A 16,728-nucleotide genomic window follows, 5' to 3' on the forward strand; every position below is an offset into this window, starting at 1 on the left:
ATATAAAATACATTTTTGTTTGTGGTTGTAACGTGTCAAAATGTGGAAAGGTTCAGTGGGTATGAATACTTTTGCAAGGCACTGTAAGTCTAGCTTGCAGTTTATCCCTGTGTTGGTCTATCACATAAAATCCTAATAAAATACATTTTTGTTTGTGGTTGTAACGTGTCAAAACATGAAAAAGTTCAGTGGGTATGAATACTTTTGCAAGGCACTGTATAAAGACCAATGTTTTCATTGAAAGGTATCAAATCAATAGTTATGTGTCAGGACTCTGCCTGGACTTTGGCCATGTGCCTTTTGTTTATGTTTCATGTTCACGTGTCTGCCCCGCCCTTGTCTTTTCTGCCCCGCCTCTGCACACCTGTCCCTTGTGTATAATGATTATTTGTATTATTTAATTGAGCCGCGTTGCTTCGTGCAGCGCGGAATCCTTTTGTCTCCTGTCGTCGTCATGTCTGTGTCCTGTTTCGTGTTTCTTTAATTTATTAAATCCCCGTTTTTGTTAAGCTGTCCTGCGTTTGGGTCCGTTTTTACCCCCGCGTCTTTGACAGTTATGTAACGTTTAAAACTATAATTAGCTAGCTATGTCATTGCCTTTTTTTGCCTTCACAACTAAAAATCATACTAGTGTAAACAGTCAAAACTATATTGATCGCTTGCCATCACACCCATATGTACAGTAGGCCTCCTCTAAAAGATGAAAAGCAATTGTCTTGAACAAGGATTTACAGTCTTATCCGGAAAGGGTCAGCATGGGTGCAGGTTTTAATCCCAATCAAACAGAAGCCACATCTGAGTCTAATGAAAGCCAAGATGAACTGATTAAGCCTTTGGAATTGGGTGTAGCTCCTGCTTGATTGGAATGAAAACCTGTATCCACACAAGCCCCTGGTGGATATGATATTACACCCCTGGTCTAGAATATCTGTCTTTGTGCATCAGGATTAGCATTAGGAATTCTCTTCGCTGGAACTAATGAGCATGTTAAAGCATGACAAATTTTCTGGTTCCGATTCCGGTTCCAGTTCTGCCTTACGATTCCCGGTTCTGATTCCGAATCCATAATAAAAAAAATGTGAAAAATAATGCACAATACTTAAACAATTCCATTTGTGTTTATTAATCTTTAAATATTTTAAATATTTTAAACAGAACATTTCAATTCATATCAATTTAAATTTAAATAAATCCAACATCAAATTTAACATCCAGAATTACAACTTAGCAAAACAGTTAGCAAATTTTCAGAAGAAACATTAACATGTCTGCTTTCTCTGGGAGAAGACGAGACCTTTCCTGGCTTATTGTATCTCCAGCTGTGGAGAAAACCCTCTCAGATGGGGTAGATTTGCTTCATTGTTGTAGCTTTGGAAATGAATCCACACTTTAGACTTTTTTTTAGACATGTTTAACACAAAGCGTACCTCAGCACAGCAGTACGAGTGACTGATTTCTGTGGTAAGCTGCGTTAATTTGGTTGCGTGACTGTAAACAGTGTAAACAATGAATATACATTAGGTAAGACATGGCTATTTAAAGTGACCGCTCCCAGCACTTTGCCCGTCAGCGCATCGGAACCGCGTTTGGAACCGAAACTTGAAAATTCCGCGCGGTTCCGGTTCCTGTTAAAAAACAGAACCGGTTCTGAATAAGAACCGGTTCTCGGTTCCCAACCCTACCCATAACCCAGTAGGATAAGCAGTGTAGAGAATGGATGGATGGATGGATGGATGCATATCTTATCTATTAGAATTACAACTTGCCTCATTTTAGTCAGCTCCGCATGTTGAACTGATCTATTTGTATGTTTTTGTTTTTATTCTGACAGATCTTCCTCCTTCATCATCTGAATCATCTTCATCATGTCACTGAAGTCAGACAGAGTGCAGAAGAAATGGGCGGTAGTGAAAAGTCACCTGGGCTCATCTCAGGACTCAGACTCGAGCACACAGGAGGCCAACCTAGAGAATGCTGAACCTGAGCTGTGCATCCGCCTGCTGCAGGTACCCACCGTGGTCAACTACTCTGGCCTGAAAAAGCGACTGGAGGGCAGTGATCAGGCATGGATGGTACAGTTTCTCGAATTGTCAGGCCTCGACCTCTTGTTGGAGGCCCTGGATCGTCTCTCAGGTCGGGGTTGCTCGCGCATAACCGACGCACTGCTCCAGCTCACCTGCGTCAACTGTGTCAAGGCTGTAATGAACTCATCCATAGGGATCCATTTCATCATGGAAAATGAGGGTTATGTGCGTAAGCTCTCACAAGGTATAACATTTTTAGTATTTTTAATATATTTTGATGAAAATGGCCATGATCTGCGCCACCATTTATGTAGAGTCATCAATTTCAGGAAAGCCAAGTGGTTAAAGCTATGGGTTGTTGTTTGAAAGATTGGTGTTCAAGCCCCAGTGCTGCCAAGCTGCCACTATTGGGCCCTTGAGCAAAGCCCTTAACCCTCTTTCTTCTCCAGGGGTGCTGTATTATGTCTGACCCCAACCTCCAAAGCTGCGATACAGTTTTGCACAAAAGTTTGCATAACTTGGGAGAATTTGCTAGATGTTTACCAAGAAAACATGAGTGAGAAGACAAAACACATTTATTTTATTTTTCATAGGAAACAAACAAAACATAAAAAAAGGAAATAATCCCTGTACAAAAGTTTGCACATCTTTAGTTCTTAATATCGTGTATTGCCCCCTTTTGCATGAAAGATGACATGCAGTCTTTTGTATTAATTGTCCATGAGGTCCTTAATTCTCTCAGGTTGCTAAATGATATTGAGGACAGGAGACTGTGATGGCCACCCCAGAACCTTCACCTTTTTCTGGAATAGCCATTTGAGTGTCAACCTTGCCTTGTGCTTTGGATCAATGATATGTTGGAACATCTCAGATCGTCCAATGCACAGCTTTCGTGCTGTAGAATGCGAATTGTCTGGCAGTATTTTCTGATAACATGCTGCATTCATCTTGCCATCATTTTTTACTAACTTCCCTGTGCCACTGGAGCTCACAAAGCCCAAGTACATAAGCAATCCACCACCATGCTTTACAGTGGGGATTGCGTACTTTTCACCATAGGCCTTGTTAACTCCTCTCCAAACGCAGCGTTTATGGTTGTGAATATAAAGTTCAATTTTAGTCTTATCACTCCAAATGACTCTGCTCCAGAAGCTGTGAGGCTTGTCTAGTTGCTGTCTGGCATACCAGAAGGTGGGCACAGTAACAGCTTTCTCTTGGCAACTCGACCATCCACGTTATTTGTGTTCAAGTACCTCCTTATTGTGCTCTTTGAAACAACACCACCACTTTTTTTCCAGAGCAGCTTGTATTTCTCTCAGAGTTGTTTGTGTTTTTTCTTTGCGTCCCGAACAATTCTTCTGGCAGTAGTTGGTGTACCAATCTAGTTTCCTGGTATGTTTTTGTTATTGGTTAGATTTCCTAATAGATCAACAAGTCAATCATAGCACAAAAAAAGATGACAAAAAGAGCAATGTGATATGAACATACAAATGTTTGGTGTAAAATTTGTGTTTTTATTTTTTGTGTATTGACTCCCGCAGCTCTGGATACATCTAACATCATGGTAAAGAAGCAGGTGTTTGAGCTACTGGCTGCTCTCAGCATGTTTGCTGCAGAAGGGTACAGATTGGCCCTGGACTCTCTGGACCACTATAAGGCAAGTGCCAATCAGTGTTTTATTATTAATACATGATCAGTTTCTTTTTCAATCAGTTAATTTTTTATTTCCATTTAAATTCACCTTAGCCAAACATAAAACTTGGAACTAAATCAAAAATGTGAATTAGAATCCTCAAGAAATGATGAGAATGTGAAGTCATCTTCTCCAAACTTAGTTACACCAGTATTATTTGAATATTTTACACCCATGAATGAATTAAGTGAATGCCGGCATCTGTAAATTGTCTAGGACATGTGATTTCTCAATCAATGCATTGTTGTGCCTGAGTTTTCTGGGATAGACTCCAGGTTCTCCATGACCCAGTAGGATAAGTGGTGTAGAAGACGGATGGAACCTTGGAACCTTTCACACATACAACCACCATATCCAGAAACATGACAAAAGTTGAACTTCATGTAAATATGGAGCAACTTCTGAATGTTTTATTTTACTTCCCAAAAAATTATTTGCTTTCATTTGGAATGCTAGTTGTGCCACCCACCGCTAAACATTATTACTATAGCATCCATCCATCTATGGGAACATAGCATAAAGGATTTGTCTATTCTTGAGAACCTGTAAAAGTTTGACGTACACAGCTAAGTGGATAGTGCCTTCCTCCAAGTGTCTATTTTGTGCGCTGCTTATGCCCTGTGATAATGCATGAGCAGGACATTAAAGAGATGCAGCTGTTGCCTTCATGTGTCTTTGGAGGAAGCAAGTGTTAGCCTTCATCATCCCTTTTTGGTAGTTATCATATGATAGTGGAGACCTAGGTGGAAATTTGCCAAGATTTTGGATTCTAACGTTTCTCAGAAAATGTTCAATACTAGAACAATTCAGCATTCAAAGGACCAATGAAGAACCCTTTTGTCTAGAAGAGTTGGGCATAAGTACATAGTGGCGTCCTGTCTCAGAATGTTGTTTAGTAATGAGCAGTTTCACACTTAGACTTTTGCTATGTCCAAATCTTAATCCTACAAACTATACCTCACTTAACACAAAATGTTCTTTTCAGTATTGTTTCCATGGACTATACTAACATCACACAATGCACTGGTTATAGGACACCAGTTCACACAAGGTCACATTCACACAGTTCACACATGGATTGATGGATGATGAATGCGAGCTCCTTGGAATATTACTGAGTTTGCTAGATATTGCATTCATTTCAAAATCATGAAATCCTGGAAGTAGTGATGAATGTATCATAAATATGAATTATAAATACATTTAAATGTGCCCTGAAAGTAAACTTATTACATTGACTACACGTCCTTAATTCATTCATTAATTCATCTTCTACCGCTTATCCGAACTACCTCGGGTCACGGGGAGCCTGTGCCTATCTCAGGCGTCATCGGGCATCAAGGCACGATACACCCTGGACGGAGTGCCAACCCATCACAGGGCACACACACTCTCTCATTCACTCACGCAATCACACACTACGGACAATTTTCCAGAGATGCCAATCAACCTACCATGCATGTCTTTGGACCGGGGGAGGAAACCGGAGTACCCGGAGGAAACCCCCGAGGCACGGGGAGAACATGCAAACTCCACACACACAAGGGGGAGGCGGGAATCGAACCCCCAACCCTGGAGGTGTGAGGCGAACGTGCTAACCACTAAGCCACCGTGGCCCCTCACATTCTTAATATCATACCAAATTATATTTTTAATTTTATCATAAGAAAGCAGGCTTTGGTTGTGTTGGATGTTATAGTGAGCATTATTTTTGTCTTGCAGGCTGTAAAGATGCAGCAGTACCGCTTCAGTGTGATCATGAATGAACTGCAGAACACAGATAACGTACACTACATGGTGACTCTGCTGAGCTTCATCAACGCGCTCATCTTCAGCATTGAAGATCTGCGCCAAAGGGACAAGATGCGCAAAGAATTCATCGGTATGCAGTATACATGAGAGCAGTGTTTTCCTTTCTTTTTTTCTGAAAAACTTGAGGAGAAAAGTGATGATAGGGCAAAAAATAATATATGTAGAATAAAACTGCTGTCATCAACTAGAAACCAGTCTAGTTTATAGTGAAAGTATTTCAGTATGTTAACTTATCTGTTTAAACTGCATCTCTTATGTATATTTATACCAGCAGGTTATATATGCAGTGAATCTCTACCCATGTGTTCTTCATCTAGTCATCACCTAGTTACTATGAACTCATGTGTTTAGATAAAATGCCCTTGCTGTATCATGTTTGACCTCCGGCTTTTCTCTTCAATACAAGTTACCCACAAGCCATTGCATGCCCATTTAAGCATCAAGCAACCACTCACTGCTGTCATCTGAGTTCATTTACTGGGCAGGGAACCAATGCAGCCACTGGGGTGTTGCACAAGCCAGTGCAGTCTCAGATGCAGTCCCAAACCTAGATAAAAATGTGAGCGTTGCATCTGGCATAAAGATCCGGCTCTCCTTTGTGATTCTATGTTTTTATATATGAGAATCTTTGTCTAAGTTAAAATTTTATATACTGTTATTCAATTAATGATAGGTACAGCCTATAACACTATTACGAATAGTCATAAAATCATCACCTATCTATTCCACCTGAACAAGAGGATGACCAGTATGATTAAAAACTAAACGGGATCCTTATCATCCTAACTGGCTCACAGTAGAACAGGAAGAATGAGTATAAATATGTTTGAAGCAAAAACCAGATTAAATAAAGATTAACAAAACTAATTGTATGTTCACATGCACGTCAAGGTATTTTTGAAACTGAAAAAAGTTGGCTAGTTTTTCCTATGTACTAGATTATTTCACATATACACTGCTCCTTTCAATCTAAGTTCCATTTCATACAGATGGATCGAGGTGTATACGCCCAAGGCTTTTCAATCCGATTGAGCCATCTAAACGTAATGAGTAACGTAACGTAATTGCATCTAAACGTAATGAGTGCATCTTAAGTGTATACATTGAAGCTGAAACATTCCTCCATTTTCTCAATTAAAATCCTGGACTTCAGTGTAATAACTGGTTTTATTGTGGAGGGACAGTTCTAGGGACGGTTCTTCTCAATCTAATGTGGTCGTGTTGTAATAAATGACCCTAAGCAGTCTCAGATGTACCACCTAAAACATCAAAGCTTAGTATATTACAGCTTGAAATGTTGTATGAATGCTAGCTATGTACATGTATAACAAATGACTAGCATTTAGTTGCTGGATCACATTGTTTGTTTTGGTTTTTGCCAAAAAAGAAACCCAGTAGTTTTCTTAAAAAATTATTAATCCCATGTTTAATTAAAAACATGTTTGTTTTCATGATATGACTCCAGGCATATTTAAAACACCACCCTGATAAAAGTAAAAAATATATATATATATATATATATATATATATATATATATATATATATATATATATATATATATATAATTACGTATTATTTACGCCTTTTTAAAATGCTTTGGGACGCCACACCATTAGATTTTAGTTGAACTGTTTGTGTACTTCAAAAAGTCAGAAAATCTAAAGAAAAATCGACCGAAGCAAATCGGAACCAAACTCAATCTACTGCCCTAGTACACTGCGTAGCAAGTGAAATACACACGTGGTTAGCGCACTACATTGGCGTCCCTTAGTGCTGTAGCATGCGGATTGGAACGTAGCCCTTGTTCGGGCGATTGGTTAATGAGACCTCGCGTCTTAATTGCGCTCACCTTTATGTCTGTGCGGAATTCCGTCTAAAGGAAAAACACGCTGTTTGCGTCTTGGGCTTAGTTTACTGAAATACAGGAATGTTTCTCAAATCGCAGATTCGTGAAAGCCTTATGAAAAGTGCGTTGTTCTTTTTTATCTTTATCGACCAGGTTTACAGCTGCTTGACCTCCTACCGAAGCTGAGGTGAGTTTAATAAACGATTTATCGCATCCATAGCAGCTCCTAATTGATTTCCTCTAAACATGTCCAAAACGATTCCTCTAAGCATGTCCCATCATCCCTTAGGGAGGAGGAGGATGAAGACTTGATCATCCAGTGTGAGGCATTTGAGGAAGCCATGGCTGAAGATGATGAGGAACTGTTAAGGCTTTATGGAGGCATTGATATGAGCAATCACCAGGAAGTCTTCATCACTCTATTTAACAAAGTGAGTTTGTCCAAATGTCCTAGGAACTGATAATCATATATAATGTGTTCATGTACTTGTGTGTTTATCCACAAACATAATAAATGACAATATTTCTCTGTACACTGCACATTGCAACTCTTCAGTTTTAGCCTTTACATGATGCTTTATGATCTAAATCCCTGTTTACATAAGTTTATTGTTATCATTAAAATTTGCTACACCATATTCTAAATTAAAGGATATTTTATGCCAAAGAGCAAGTAAATGGTGCCAGTTCTGGCTAAAAATTGCAAACCATGATTCATGGGCATGAATATGATGTGTAATAGTGTTTGAATTCTAATGGTCTTGTAAACTCTCGTCCCTGTAGGTGAGTAGCTCCCCTGCATCACTTCAGCTGCTATCCATCCTCCAGACTCTGTTGGTGTTGGGACCAGAGCGGGCAGACATCTGGCAGGCCTTGGAGGCACTAACCAATCGTGCTGTCCTCCTGGCCCAGAACTGTGAGTCAACTCTCTGTCCAAATCTCTCCAACATGCTTTCAAAATCATCTAGGTCTTTTGAAGGTCTGGATAGTTCTTAGTCTTTATGGTAATGATTTGCAAAGTAGGGTCCTGGAACTTTGAGGGTTTATGACTTACTTGCATTTAGTTACAGTGGTGGAAATCACAACTAAAATTATAGTTATTTTTTTTGAGTTCCTGTGGGTATTTGACTATTTAGGTTTCTTTCTCATATCATCTAACAGTGTTTTTACTCTATTTCATTTGACAAGTTGATAGTAGTAATAGGTTAATCTATTAGTTGCTTTTCCTTTTATTAGGGGTTTGTGTTCAGAATAGTTTTATCTGGCCGGGTAAATCTCTTTAAATCTAAATTTCTAAGTCCTTGTAGGAATTAAAAAATGAAACTGATCAATGAATTTCTCTGTTTTAGTACATGTTTTTTCATGTTGTGATTTCTCACCTCTTACAACAGCACACAGTAGACATCGGATAGGAATTTCCTGAATTGAACAATCAAGAGGCCTGTTTAATCATGTATCTAATGACACATTTTGAACGTCCTAGAATTTAACAGTTATTACTAGGAAGTTGAATAGGCTACAATTCTGACTTAATCTGATTTACCATTAAAAGCAAGAAGTTACATGTTCAAGACAAACATTAACAGTACATTTTAATAGCATTAGTGGCATAACACCACTAACATACTGTATAGTTGCTGTTTGGAAATTTCATTTCCAAATGTGTTTGAATTTAGCTGTAAACAATAATGCTGTATATATGACATGACAAGTACCATTTTAAATGCTTGGTTCATGTTGGATATTTCATATATTTTCTTCTTGTGAAAAATAAATGGCTTTTAGTTTAGAGTTGCGCACAAAGTACTATTTTAAGCTAAGACGATATTATTTTAATAATTCTTTTTTATTAATTTTAATAAATTGTGCAATTTCTGTATTGCAGCTCAAATGGAGTCCTGTGAGACGATCATGCAGCGACTTGCTGTTTCCAAAGATTCATCCACCGGTTCTCATTATGTAGATGCTCCACCTACTAAGAAAGCAGAGAAAGCAATTCAGACCGAGCTGATTAATGGGGTGAAAGAATCTTTAGAAATTATATCCAAGGCCAACGAGGCAATGCCTCTCAGCTCCAAAGAGAAGCCCTGCACCACCCAGCCTGCTCCTCCTTCTTCAATCCCACCTCCACCATCATCTATACCAAGCTTTGTGGGTATTCCTCCACCACCACCACCACCACCTATACTAGGGTTTGGTGGTGTTCCTCCTCCACCTTTACCAGGCATTGGTGCTCTTCCACCTCCTCCTCCACCTTTACCAGGCATGGGTGCTCCTCCACCTCCTCCTCCACCTTTACCAGGCATGGGTGCTTTTCCACCTCCTCCTCCACCTTTACCAGGCATGGGTGCTCCTCCACCTCCTCCTCCACCTTTACCAGGCATGGGTGCTCCTCCTCCTCCACCTTTGCCTGGCATGGGAATGCCACCACCGCCTCCACCCTTCCCAGGGATGGTACCTCCTTGCCCACCTCCTATGGGGGGAGATATAATAGTAGCCCAAAATGTTCAGTTTTTGGGAAGATCTTACAGCATGCCATTGAAGACTGGTCCATATCCTACGCTTAGGATGAAGAAGCTCAACTGGCAGAAGCTAAACTCCAGAGCGGTCACTGGTCAGTGTGCCATTTTCGATTAGAGAGGTTCCAATTTTGTAGCCCCTTGGATATTTCATATATTTTCTTCTTGTGAAAAATGTGTTAGAACTGTGCCAACTTAAACAACTGTCAATTCTTCATTAGTCAAGCATTATCTCAAAAATGTAGTTAATGAACTGCCTTTTGTTAATGAACCACACCATTGTTTTTGTTTTTTTGTTTTTTTTTATCCCATATGGTCTTTCCACGAATAGAATGGAAAAAGGGTATATTTCAAATGTTTCCTGTCTTCTGTAGATGGTTGCAATATATGGGCCTCAGAACAAATCAGTTCCGCTGTGGAACCAGACTACACCAGCATTGAGCAACTCTTCAGTCTCCCAGTGACTGAGCCCAAAGAGAAGGGCCCAGCTGCTCCTGCCAAGAAAGAACTCAAAGAAGTGATTTATGTTTACATCTGTATCACACATTCGTGCTACAATTGTTTGTAACAAACTAGCTCGTAATTCATTATTTCCTGTCTTGTAGATTTCCTTTATTGATCCCAAGAAGAATTTGAATCTAAATATCTTTCTCAAACAATTCAAATGGTAAGCTGACTAATGTAGATATACTTCCTTCATTAGTCATCAGGTCATCATGTTTGTTCTTCTTTTTGAACAGCTCTAATGAGGAGTTTGTGGGCATGATTCAGAAAGGGGATCGTTCCAAGTTTGACGTTGAGGTGTTAAAACAGCTACTGAAGCTCCTTCCAGAGAAGCATGAGGTTGGTTACTCACCCCTGAATGTAATTTCTAAAAATAAATTATGTGTTCTAAGGTTTAACCCAACAGGAGATTGAGTTTCAAACCATAACTGTGGCATTTGTTTGACTATTAGTGGCAGATTAACCAGTCAGTCTTTATGATTAGCTGAAACAAACTGGGGCAGGCAGCACTCTCCTCCAAGCACGTTGAGGTGCATTATGGCAGTAATGTCTGTTAAAGAACACGTGTATTAGCACTTCCCTCCAAACTGGGAAACATAGGCCCTGTCACTGAAATGATAGCCTTTTAAATTATTCAGCTGTATGATTTAGATAATGCTGACATTAACCTGGTGCATCTCATTGTGAATTTGCATGTGGAATATGCCAGGACTCCATTCTTTATGGCCTAAGACCATGGTTGTTAGTTTTGAGCAAATCCTTATTTGATGGCTTGCTTTGTTTTACACTCTTGTGATGAACAAGCAGACATTTCTGCAAAGGAAGCATTCAAGCTGACAAGTACAGATTGCCCACTATCAGACCTCAAACCAATAATAACACATACATTTAAAAACACTTAAGACGCCCACATTCTACTACATGCTGAAAAACTCTAAAACAATAACTGTTAAACATAAACTAATGGATTGTCCTGCTCTTAACAATTATAGACAATGCTTTTAATTTAAAATTCAGTACAATGTCTGTTTTCATGACCTGATCAATGCTGTTACTCAGAAAATACATCTTTAGGTGCTTTCCAAAATGTCTCACCAGGAAAAATCCTTAAATTCTTATTGAGTACCAAAGTGAAAGAGCTTTATGTAGCTGCTGTGTTTAAAACTTAAGTTCTGTTTTATTTATTTATTTATTTATTTATTTATTTATTTATTGCTGTAATATGATAAGAACTTAGACTGTTCCATTTTACATCCGTTGATCTTGTCATGAAAATAGTCATTGATGGTGCAGCATTAAACAAACAAAAAATAATGAGTTCATTTAAAACCTTGTGCAAGAGAATAGGAAATGTTCCTAATTTGTACTTTAAGACCTAGCAGAGAAAATCTGTTTTCCAGTTTTCCGCCTTCTCTGCAGTTCATTCTGATTATCAAGAGTCCTGCCCATACGCAATATATGAACACCTCTGACAAGAAAAGATGTTTATGACCTCTTTTGTCTGTCTTCTTGTAGATCGACAACTTGAACTCTTTTCAAGGAGAGCGAGACAAGCTTGCCAACGTCGACAAGTTTTACCTTTCACTCCTCGCTGTTCCCTGGTAACTGCTTCCTTCTTGTGCACCATAATAATAAGCTTTAAATTCACCCAGTCTTCATTGTACTGAAATTAAGTTGATTGATTTAAAAAAAATCCATTTATGTTCATCCTTAGATTCACCCCATTTTTATTCCTGCCCACGCATCCCCCCTTCTTCATGTTTTTTTCTCTCTCTCTCTCTGTCTCTCTCTCTCTCTGTCTGTCTCTCTCTCTCTGTCTGTCTCTCTCTCTGTGTCTCTCTCTCTCTCTCTCTCTCTCTCTCTCTCTCTCTCTCTCTCTCTCTCTCTCTCTCTCTCTGTCTCTAGCTATCAACTGAGGATTGACTGCATGTTGTTGTGTGAGGAGACTTCGTCTGTGCTAGAGATTCTGAAGCCCAAAGCACAGCTGGTGGACGAGGCGTGTAAGAGTGAGTGAGCTGCGCTGTTGCGTGGGCTACAACCCAAGGCTGTCCTGAAGCAAGCCTCAGCTGACTCATCCTTACTCACTTAGTAGAAACTTTTCAGACTAGTTAAAAGGCGAATAATTATGAACATAGAATTTGTATTAAGCATGAAACTTCTCTATAAAAATGTTACAAGCAGCTTTCAAAGTTTTTTTTCTGTTGTATTTATATAGATCTGAGTTGTGTAGTGTAATCATTTATCTGTTGCGCTCAGCTTAGTCTCACTTGCCAAAGAAAATGTTTACAAAACGCATTGCGATAGAAGGTGTGTTCTTGATAGATTAATGCACAAAATGAAGTCATCACTTTGAACAGTATCTGTTGATGCAAAGATAGACATATGCACATGCTTGTTCAGTTTCCTAAACACTTTTAACGTTCGTGACATTTAACGTTCATGCCTTACCAAACTTTTAGCATGTTTTCTGGCATGTCACACATCTAAAGATAATGTTTGTGTAATATCTTTGCCATTTTTTTTTAAAAACTCCCTAACATCAATATATTGACTTGAACAGTATTATCACATTGATATAACAGTATCAACGCTGATGTATTATAATTTGAAAGACATATGCTTAAGTTATTTGACAGATTGAGTCATTTTAATAAACATACAGCTTAGATGTATACTGTTACTCATGCCTGGGTGGTTCCTATGCAAACACCAGTACCGATAAAATCACATCTATAAATGTTGACACTACAAATACACAAATTTGTGGTTATTTGTATGTTGTAATATTTTAGAGAAAGTCTCGTCTGTACTGTATAGTATTACTTTAGTACAAGTATAGCCCTAGATCAGTTTGTTGTTGGTGTATGTCGCCCCCTGTAGGTCTCAGACAGAGCACACTGCTGCCCAGTTTCTGCAGGTTAATCCTACGAGTTGGAAACTTCCTCAACTATGTAAGCACATTATATGAAAGCTGCATTTTCATGCACTTGATTTTATGGGTGTTGGTTCTATTTCTGTCTAATTTTTAAAGATTTTTAAATGGGTTAAAAAATCACATGAATTATTACATCCATTTAAAATAATTTCAAAGGAAATATGGATCACAATTTGATGTATAAAGAACTGTTTGCAATAATTACTTTTGAAGGGAAGTCATACAGGAAATGCTGAAGGATTCAAGATTAGCTCATTGCTGAAGCTGACAGAAACCAAAGCCAACAAGGGCCGTATCACTCTGTTACACCACATCCTCGAGGTATTCTAACATGACACAGCATGACTGTTAAGAACTGACTGCAAGTATTAGATTGCACTTTCATGTAAGTAGCTGTAATGATTGTTATCTTGAGTTGGGGATAATGATTTTACGTAGAATAATTTTTGTTATTCCATTTAGGAATTTAGAATTGTTTATATGGTGAAATGAAAAGGGGGGAAAACCTAATTTTCTTTGTTCCAGGAAGCAGAGTTGAACCACCCTGAGCTTCTGAACCTTCCTGAAGACATTGAAAGCTGTGAAAGAGCTGCAGGGTGAACACACTGCAAAACTTCTATTTATTTCAGTGGGATGTTCCTCATTGAGCTCATGAGTAATTATATGGTCTAGATGATTAAATGCAAAATCGATTTAGTCTTATTGGTTAAAATATACTGTTTGTGATCTGCTTCTGTCCCAGAATAAACCTAGATTGCATTCAAGCCGAGGCAAATGCGCTGTCCAAGCGCTTAAGGGACACTGAGAAAAAAGTCTCTTCATCAGTTCAGGATCTACAAGATCAATTTTTAAGTATTATAAAGGTGAGAGGATTATTGTATACTAGACACAGTAACACCTAAGGGATATTTTTTCAATGGTTATTGGTTGTGTGCTGTGAAGTGGTAGTTTTGTAAAGTTATTAAACTACAACTTAAGCAACCAAGAGCCCCTGAGCAATTTCTGAGTTCACCACAGACCCAACATTAATTCCTTCCTGCTCAAATGAAGATCTGAACACAGAGCTGACTGACACAGCAGTAGTTCAAAAAGGGGTGGTTCACTGTCATATTCATGAGAACTCCAGTGTAAAAATCACAGAGACGTGATTTAGCAAACATAGTACATTGTAGTTGTGCAAAATCATTACCAGAGATCTGTGAGATTAAGGCATGATTGCATTACTGTTTGTAGAGTGACAGTGAATGACATTGTGGGCAATGTAGGAAAACGTCAAGTTTAAAATATGTTAATGAAAACATATAACTTAAAAACTCAACTCAGGAATAAATTACAAAATAAATCTTAGTGATGTTTCTTGTAATTCCATATGGTCCTTTCAACCAAGCATAATGCTTTTCTTGGTTTTTTTTTTGCCTCACATCTGTAGGAGAACCTTCATTCATGTAACGATTTGGAGGATAGTTTTGCTGAAATTGAGAAGAACAAAGAAGCTCTGGCTCAGTACCTATGTGAGGATGCTGCTCAGCTGTCACTAGAGGAACTCTTTAGCACCATCAAGACCTTCCGAGGGCTTTTCCTCAAAGCATTAAAGGTAATCTCTTTCAATTGTTTGTAGCTAATCAGATCATTAAAAGCTTTATGGGTGAAGCAGTGTATAACTTTCCTGGTTGCTACTATCTTGGGATTATTGCACTTGTGACTGAAAATAGCCTGCTCTCTTCTCTCCTACTGACCTTCTGCTGGTCCTGTTTGTTTCTGCTTTAGGAGAACAAGATCCGCAAGGAGCAAGCTGCCAAAGCGGAGAAGAGGAAAAAGCAGCTGGCAGAGGAGGAGTCCAAGCGACAGAAAGGAGAGAACGGCAAGATCAGTAAGTACATGCTAAACGTGTCTCAAGCCTGGCAGGGCTTTCCCTCTCTTTGACCTTGGGATAATATGGTTTTCAGTGTCCTGCACAGGAACGCTCATGGAAATATATGAAACTTTTATAAGGCACCCGCATGTGTGTTGAGGGTGGGGGAGGGGGGTATGTACAGTATATACATGTGTATGACTTCCATTCTTATATTACTGACAGCTTATAAAATAGATCTCAATCAACTACAATTGTTTTTACATCATGTGCCTGCAGTTGCTGGTACACACAACCTGGCATTGAGCTATTAAATCATGATGTGTATGTGAGAAGTAGGTTAGGATATACCCTGCATTTAATTTGGTATTATAAAACTCACTTTATTTGCTCTGCAAAAATGTCATAAATAAAGCAGTGCTTACTGACTTTTAGACTTTCTGACTTCAGTCTATATTTGCGTTGTGTTTTTGCAGTTAGAAGAGGTGCTGTGCCTCAGGAGGATGGCTGCATCATTGACAACCTTCTGGCTGACATCAGAAAAGGTTTCCAGCTTAGAAAGACCAGGCCAAGGTGCGAAACGGAAAGTGCCCCCTCTAGTGAAATGCATAGGGACACCGGTAAGGACAAGACAACTCGGACCTCTCCGCAACGGCTCCAGTCCAAATGCCTGAAATCGCTCTCCCTTTTCATCTCCACTAGATCATGATCACTGCTGATGAATACCAGTGATTGTGCCAGCCTATATAATGTGTTCTATTTTTTCCATGACAAAAAGAGATAAAGAGTGAAGAGACATTCAGGCTCTTGGTCATGCACTACTAACATTCGGCGTCACTCGCAACCTTCTGCCCAACAAATTAGCCTGCGGCTGCTGCTTCACCTCCCTGCTTTTCTTTGGTGGCTTACAGCACATACAGCTGGTTGTGTTCCATCGAGATTTAAAAGCTGTGCTCACATACAGTATATTAATCATTCAGTAATCTCTTGAGAGAATGAATGGCATGCTGTCAGTCTCCTATTGTTTTGTCTGTTTTTTAGTCATTTTTAGATAACTGTTCTCCACATCAGGCTGGAATGAAGAAATGTAATGTCTGTCTACATTGTACAAACAATTTATACAAATTATATCATTTACACATTATATTTAAATACGGTAAATATTAAACACATGCACAGCAGTTTATTTGTTCGTTTATTTGCAATTAATACATTCATGTCTGTATTTGAGGCCTTGAGGGATTCATGTCTGTATTTCAATGATGGTTGCTTGTTTACAAAATGGCCACAATCTATTACTCACATGCAGCAGTGCAAGAGGTCTGTGTGTGTGTGTGAAAGGGGTATGTTTTATGCTTGGCCATCTAGTACTTAGTATTAACTCCATTCAAGCTTCCATCTGATATCTGTGTTTCTGTGTGTTATTCCCCAATACAGTGTTGGGCTGATTGACAGCATGCCATTACAGTCGTTTTAAAAAATACTGGTTGGCATATCAGTGCTACGATATTAATAATGCTCTACACTGGGCAAAAGCTAACC

The 16,728-nt window shown here is 38.9% G+C and overlaps 1 protein-coding gene across 7 annotated transcripts in view; it reads left to right on the plus strand.

The window, feature by feature from the left end:
* Positions 1 to 16,728, plus strand: part of inf2 (inverted formin 2) — a 35,434-nt gene that overhangs the window by 15,388 nt on the left and 3,318 nt on the right. For 5 of the 7 annotated variants that reach the window (XR_009649134.1, XM_060880274.1, XM_060880276.1 and 2 more), the window contains exons 2-20: positions 1,832 to 2,268; positions 3,566 to 3,681; positions 5,440 to 5,599; positions 7,530 to 7,563; positions 7,666 to 7,807; positions 8,160 to 8,292; positions 9,262 to 9,990; positions 10,270 to 10,412; positions 10,501 to 10,562; positions 10,636 to 10,738; positions 11,915 to 12,000; positions 12,305 to 12,405; positions 13,280 to 13,350; positions 13,548 to 13,655; positions 13,860 to 13,930; positions 14,077 to 14,197; positions 14,764 to 14,928; positions 15,102 to 15,204; positions 15,663 to 15,806. Coding sequence is in view for 6 of the 7 variants with exons in the window: in XM_060880274.1 (XP_060736257.1) it covers positions 1,866 to 2,268; positions 3,566 to 3,681; positions 5,440 to 5,599; positions 7,530 to 7,563; positions 7,666 to 7,807; positions 8,160 to 8,292; positions 9,262 to 9,990; positions 10,270 to 10,412; positions 10,501 to 10,562; positions 10,636 to 10,738; positions 11,915 to 12,000; positions 12,305 to 12,405; positions 13,280 to 13,350; positions 13,548 to 13,655; positions 13,860 to 13,930; positions 14,077 to 14,197; positions 14,764 to 14,928; positions 15,102 to 15,204; positions 15,663 to 15,806 (2,995 nt within the window). In the remaining variant the exon portion in view is untranslated. Of the gene's footprint in view, positions 1 to 1,831; positions 2,269 to 3,565; positions 3,682 to 5,439; positions 5,600 to 7,529; positions 7,568 to 7,665; positions 7,808 to 8,159; positions 8,293 to 9,261; positions 9,991 to 10,269; positions 10,413 to 10,500; positions 10,563 to 10,635; positions 10,739 to 11,914; positions 12,001 to 12,304; positions 12,406 to 13,279; positions 13,351 to 13,547; positions 13,656 to 13,859; positions 13,931 to 14,076; positions 14,198 to 14,763; positions 14,929 to 15,101; positions 15,205 to 15,662; positions 15,807 to 16,728 lie in introns of those variants that run through there. The other 2 variants (XM_060880277.1, XM_060880278.1) reach the window with 2 other exon arrangements.

Source organism: Tachysurus vachellii, chromosome 10, assembly GCF_030014155.1.
Source record: "Tachysurus vachellii isolate PV-2020 chromosome 10, HZAU_Pvac_v1, whole genome shotgun sequence".
Taxonomy (NCBI): domain Eukaryota; kingdom Metazoa; phylum Chordata; class Actinopteri; order Siluriformes; family Bagridae; genus Tachysurus; species Tachysurus vachellii.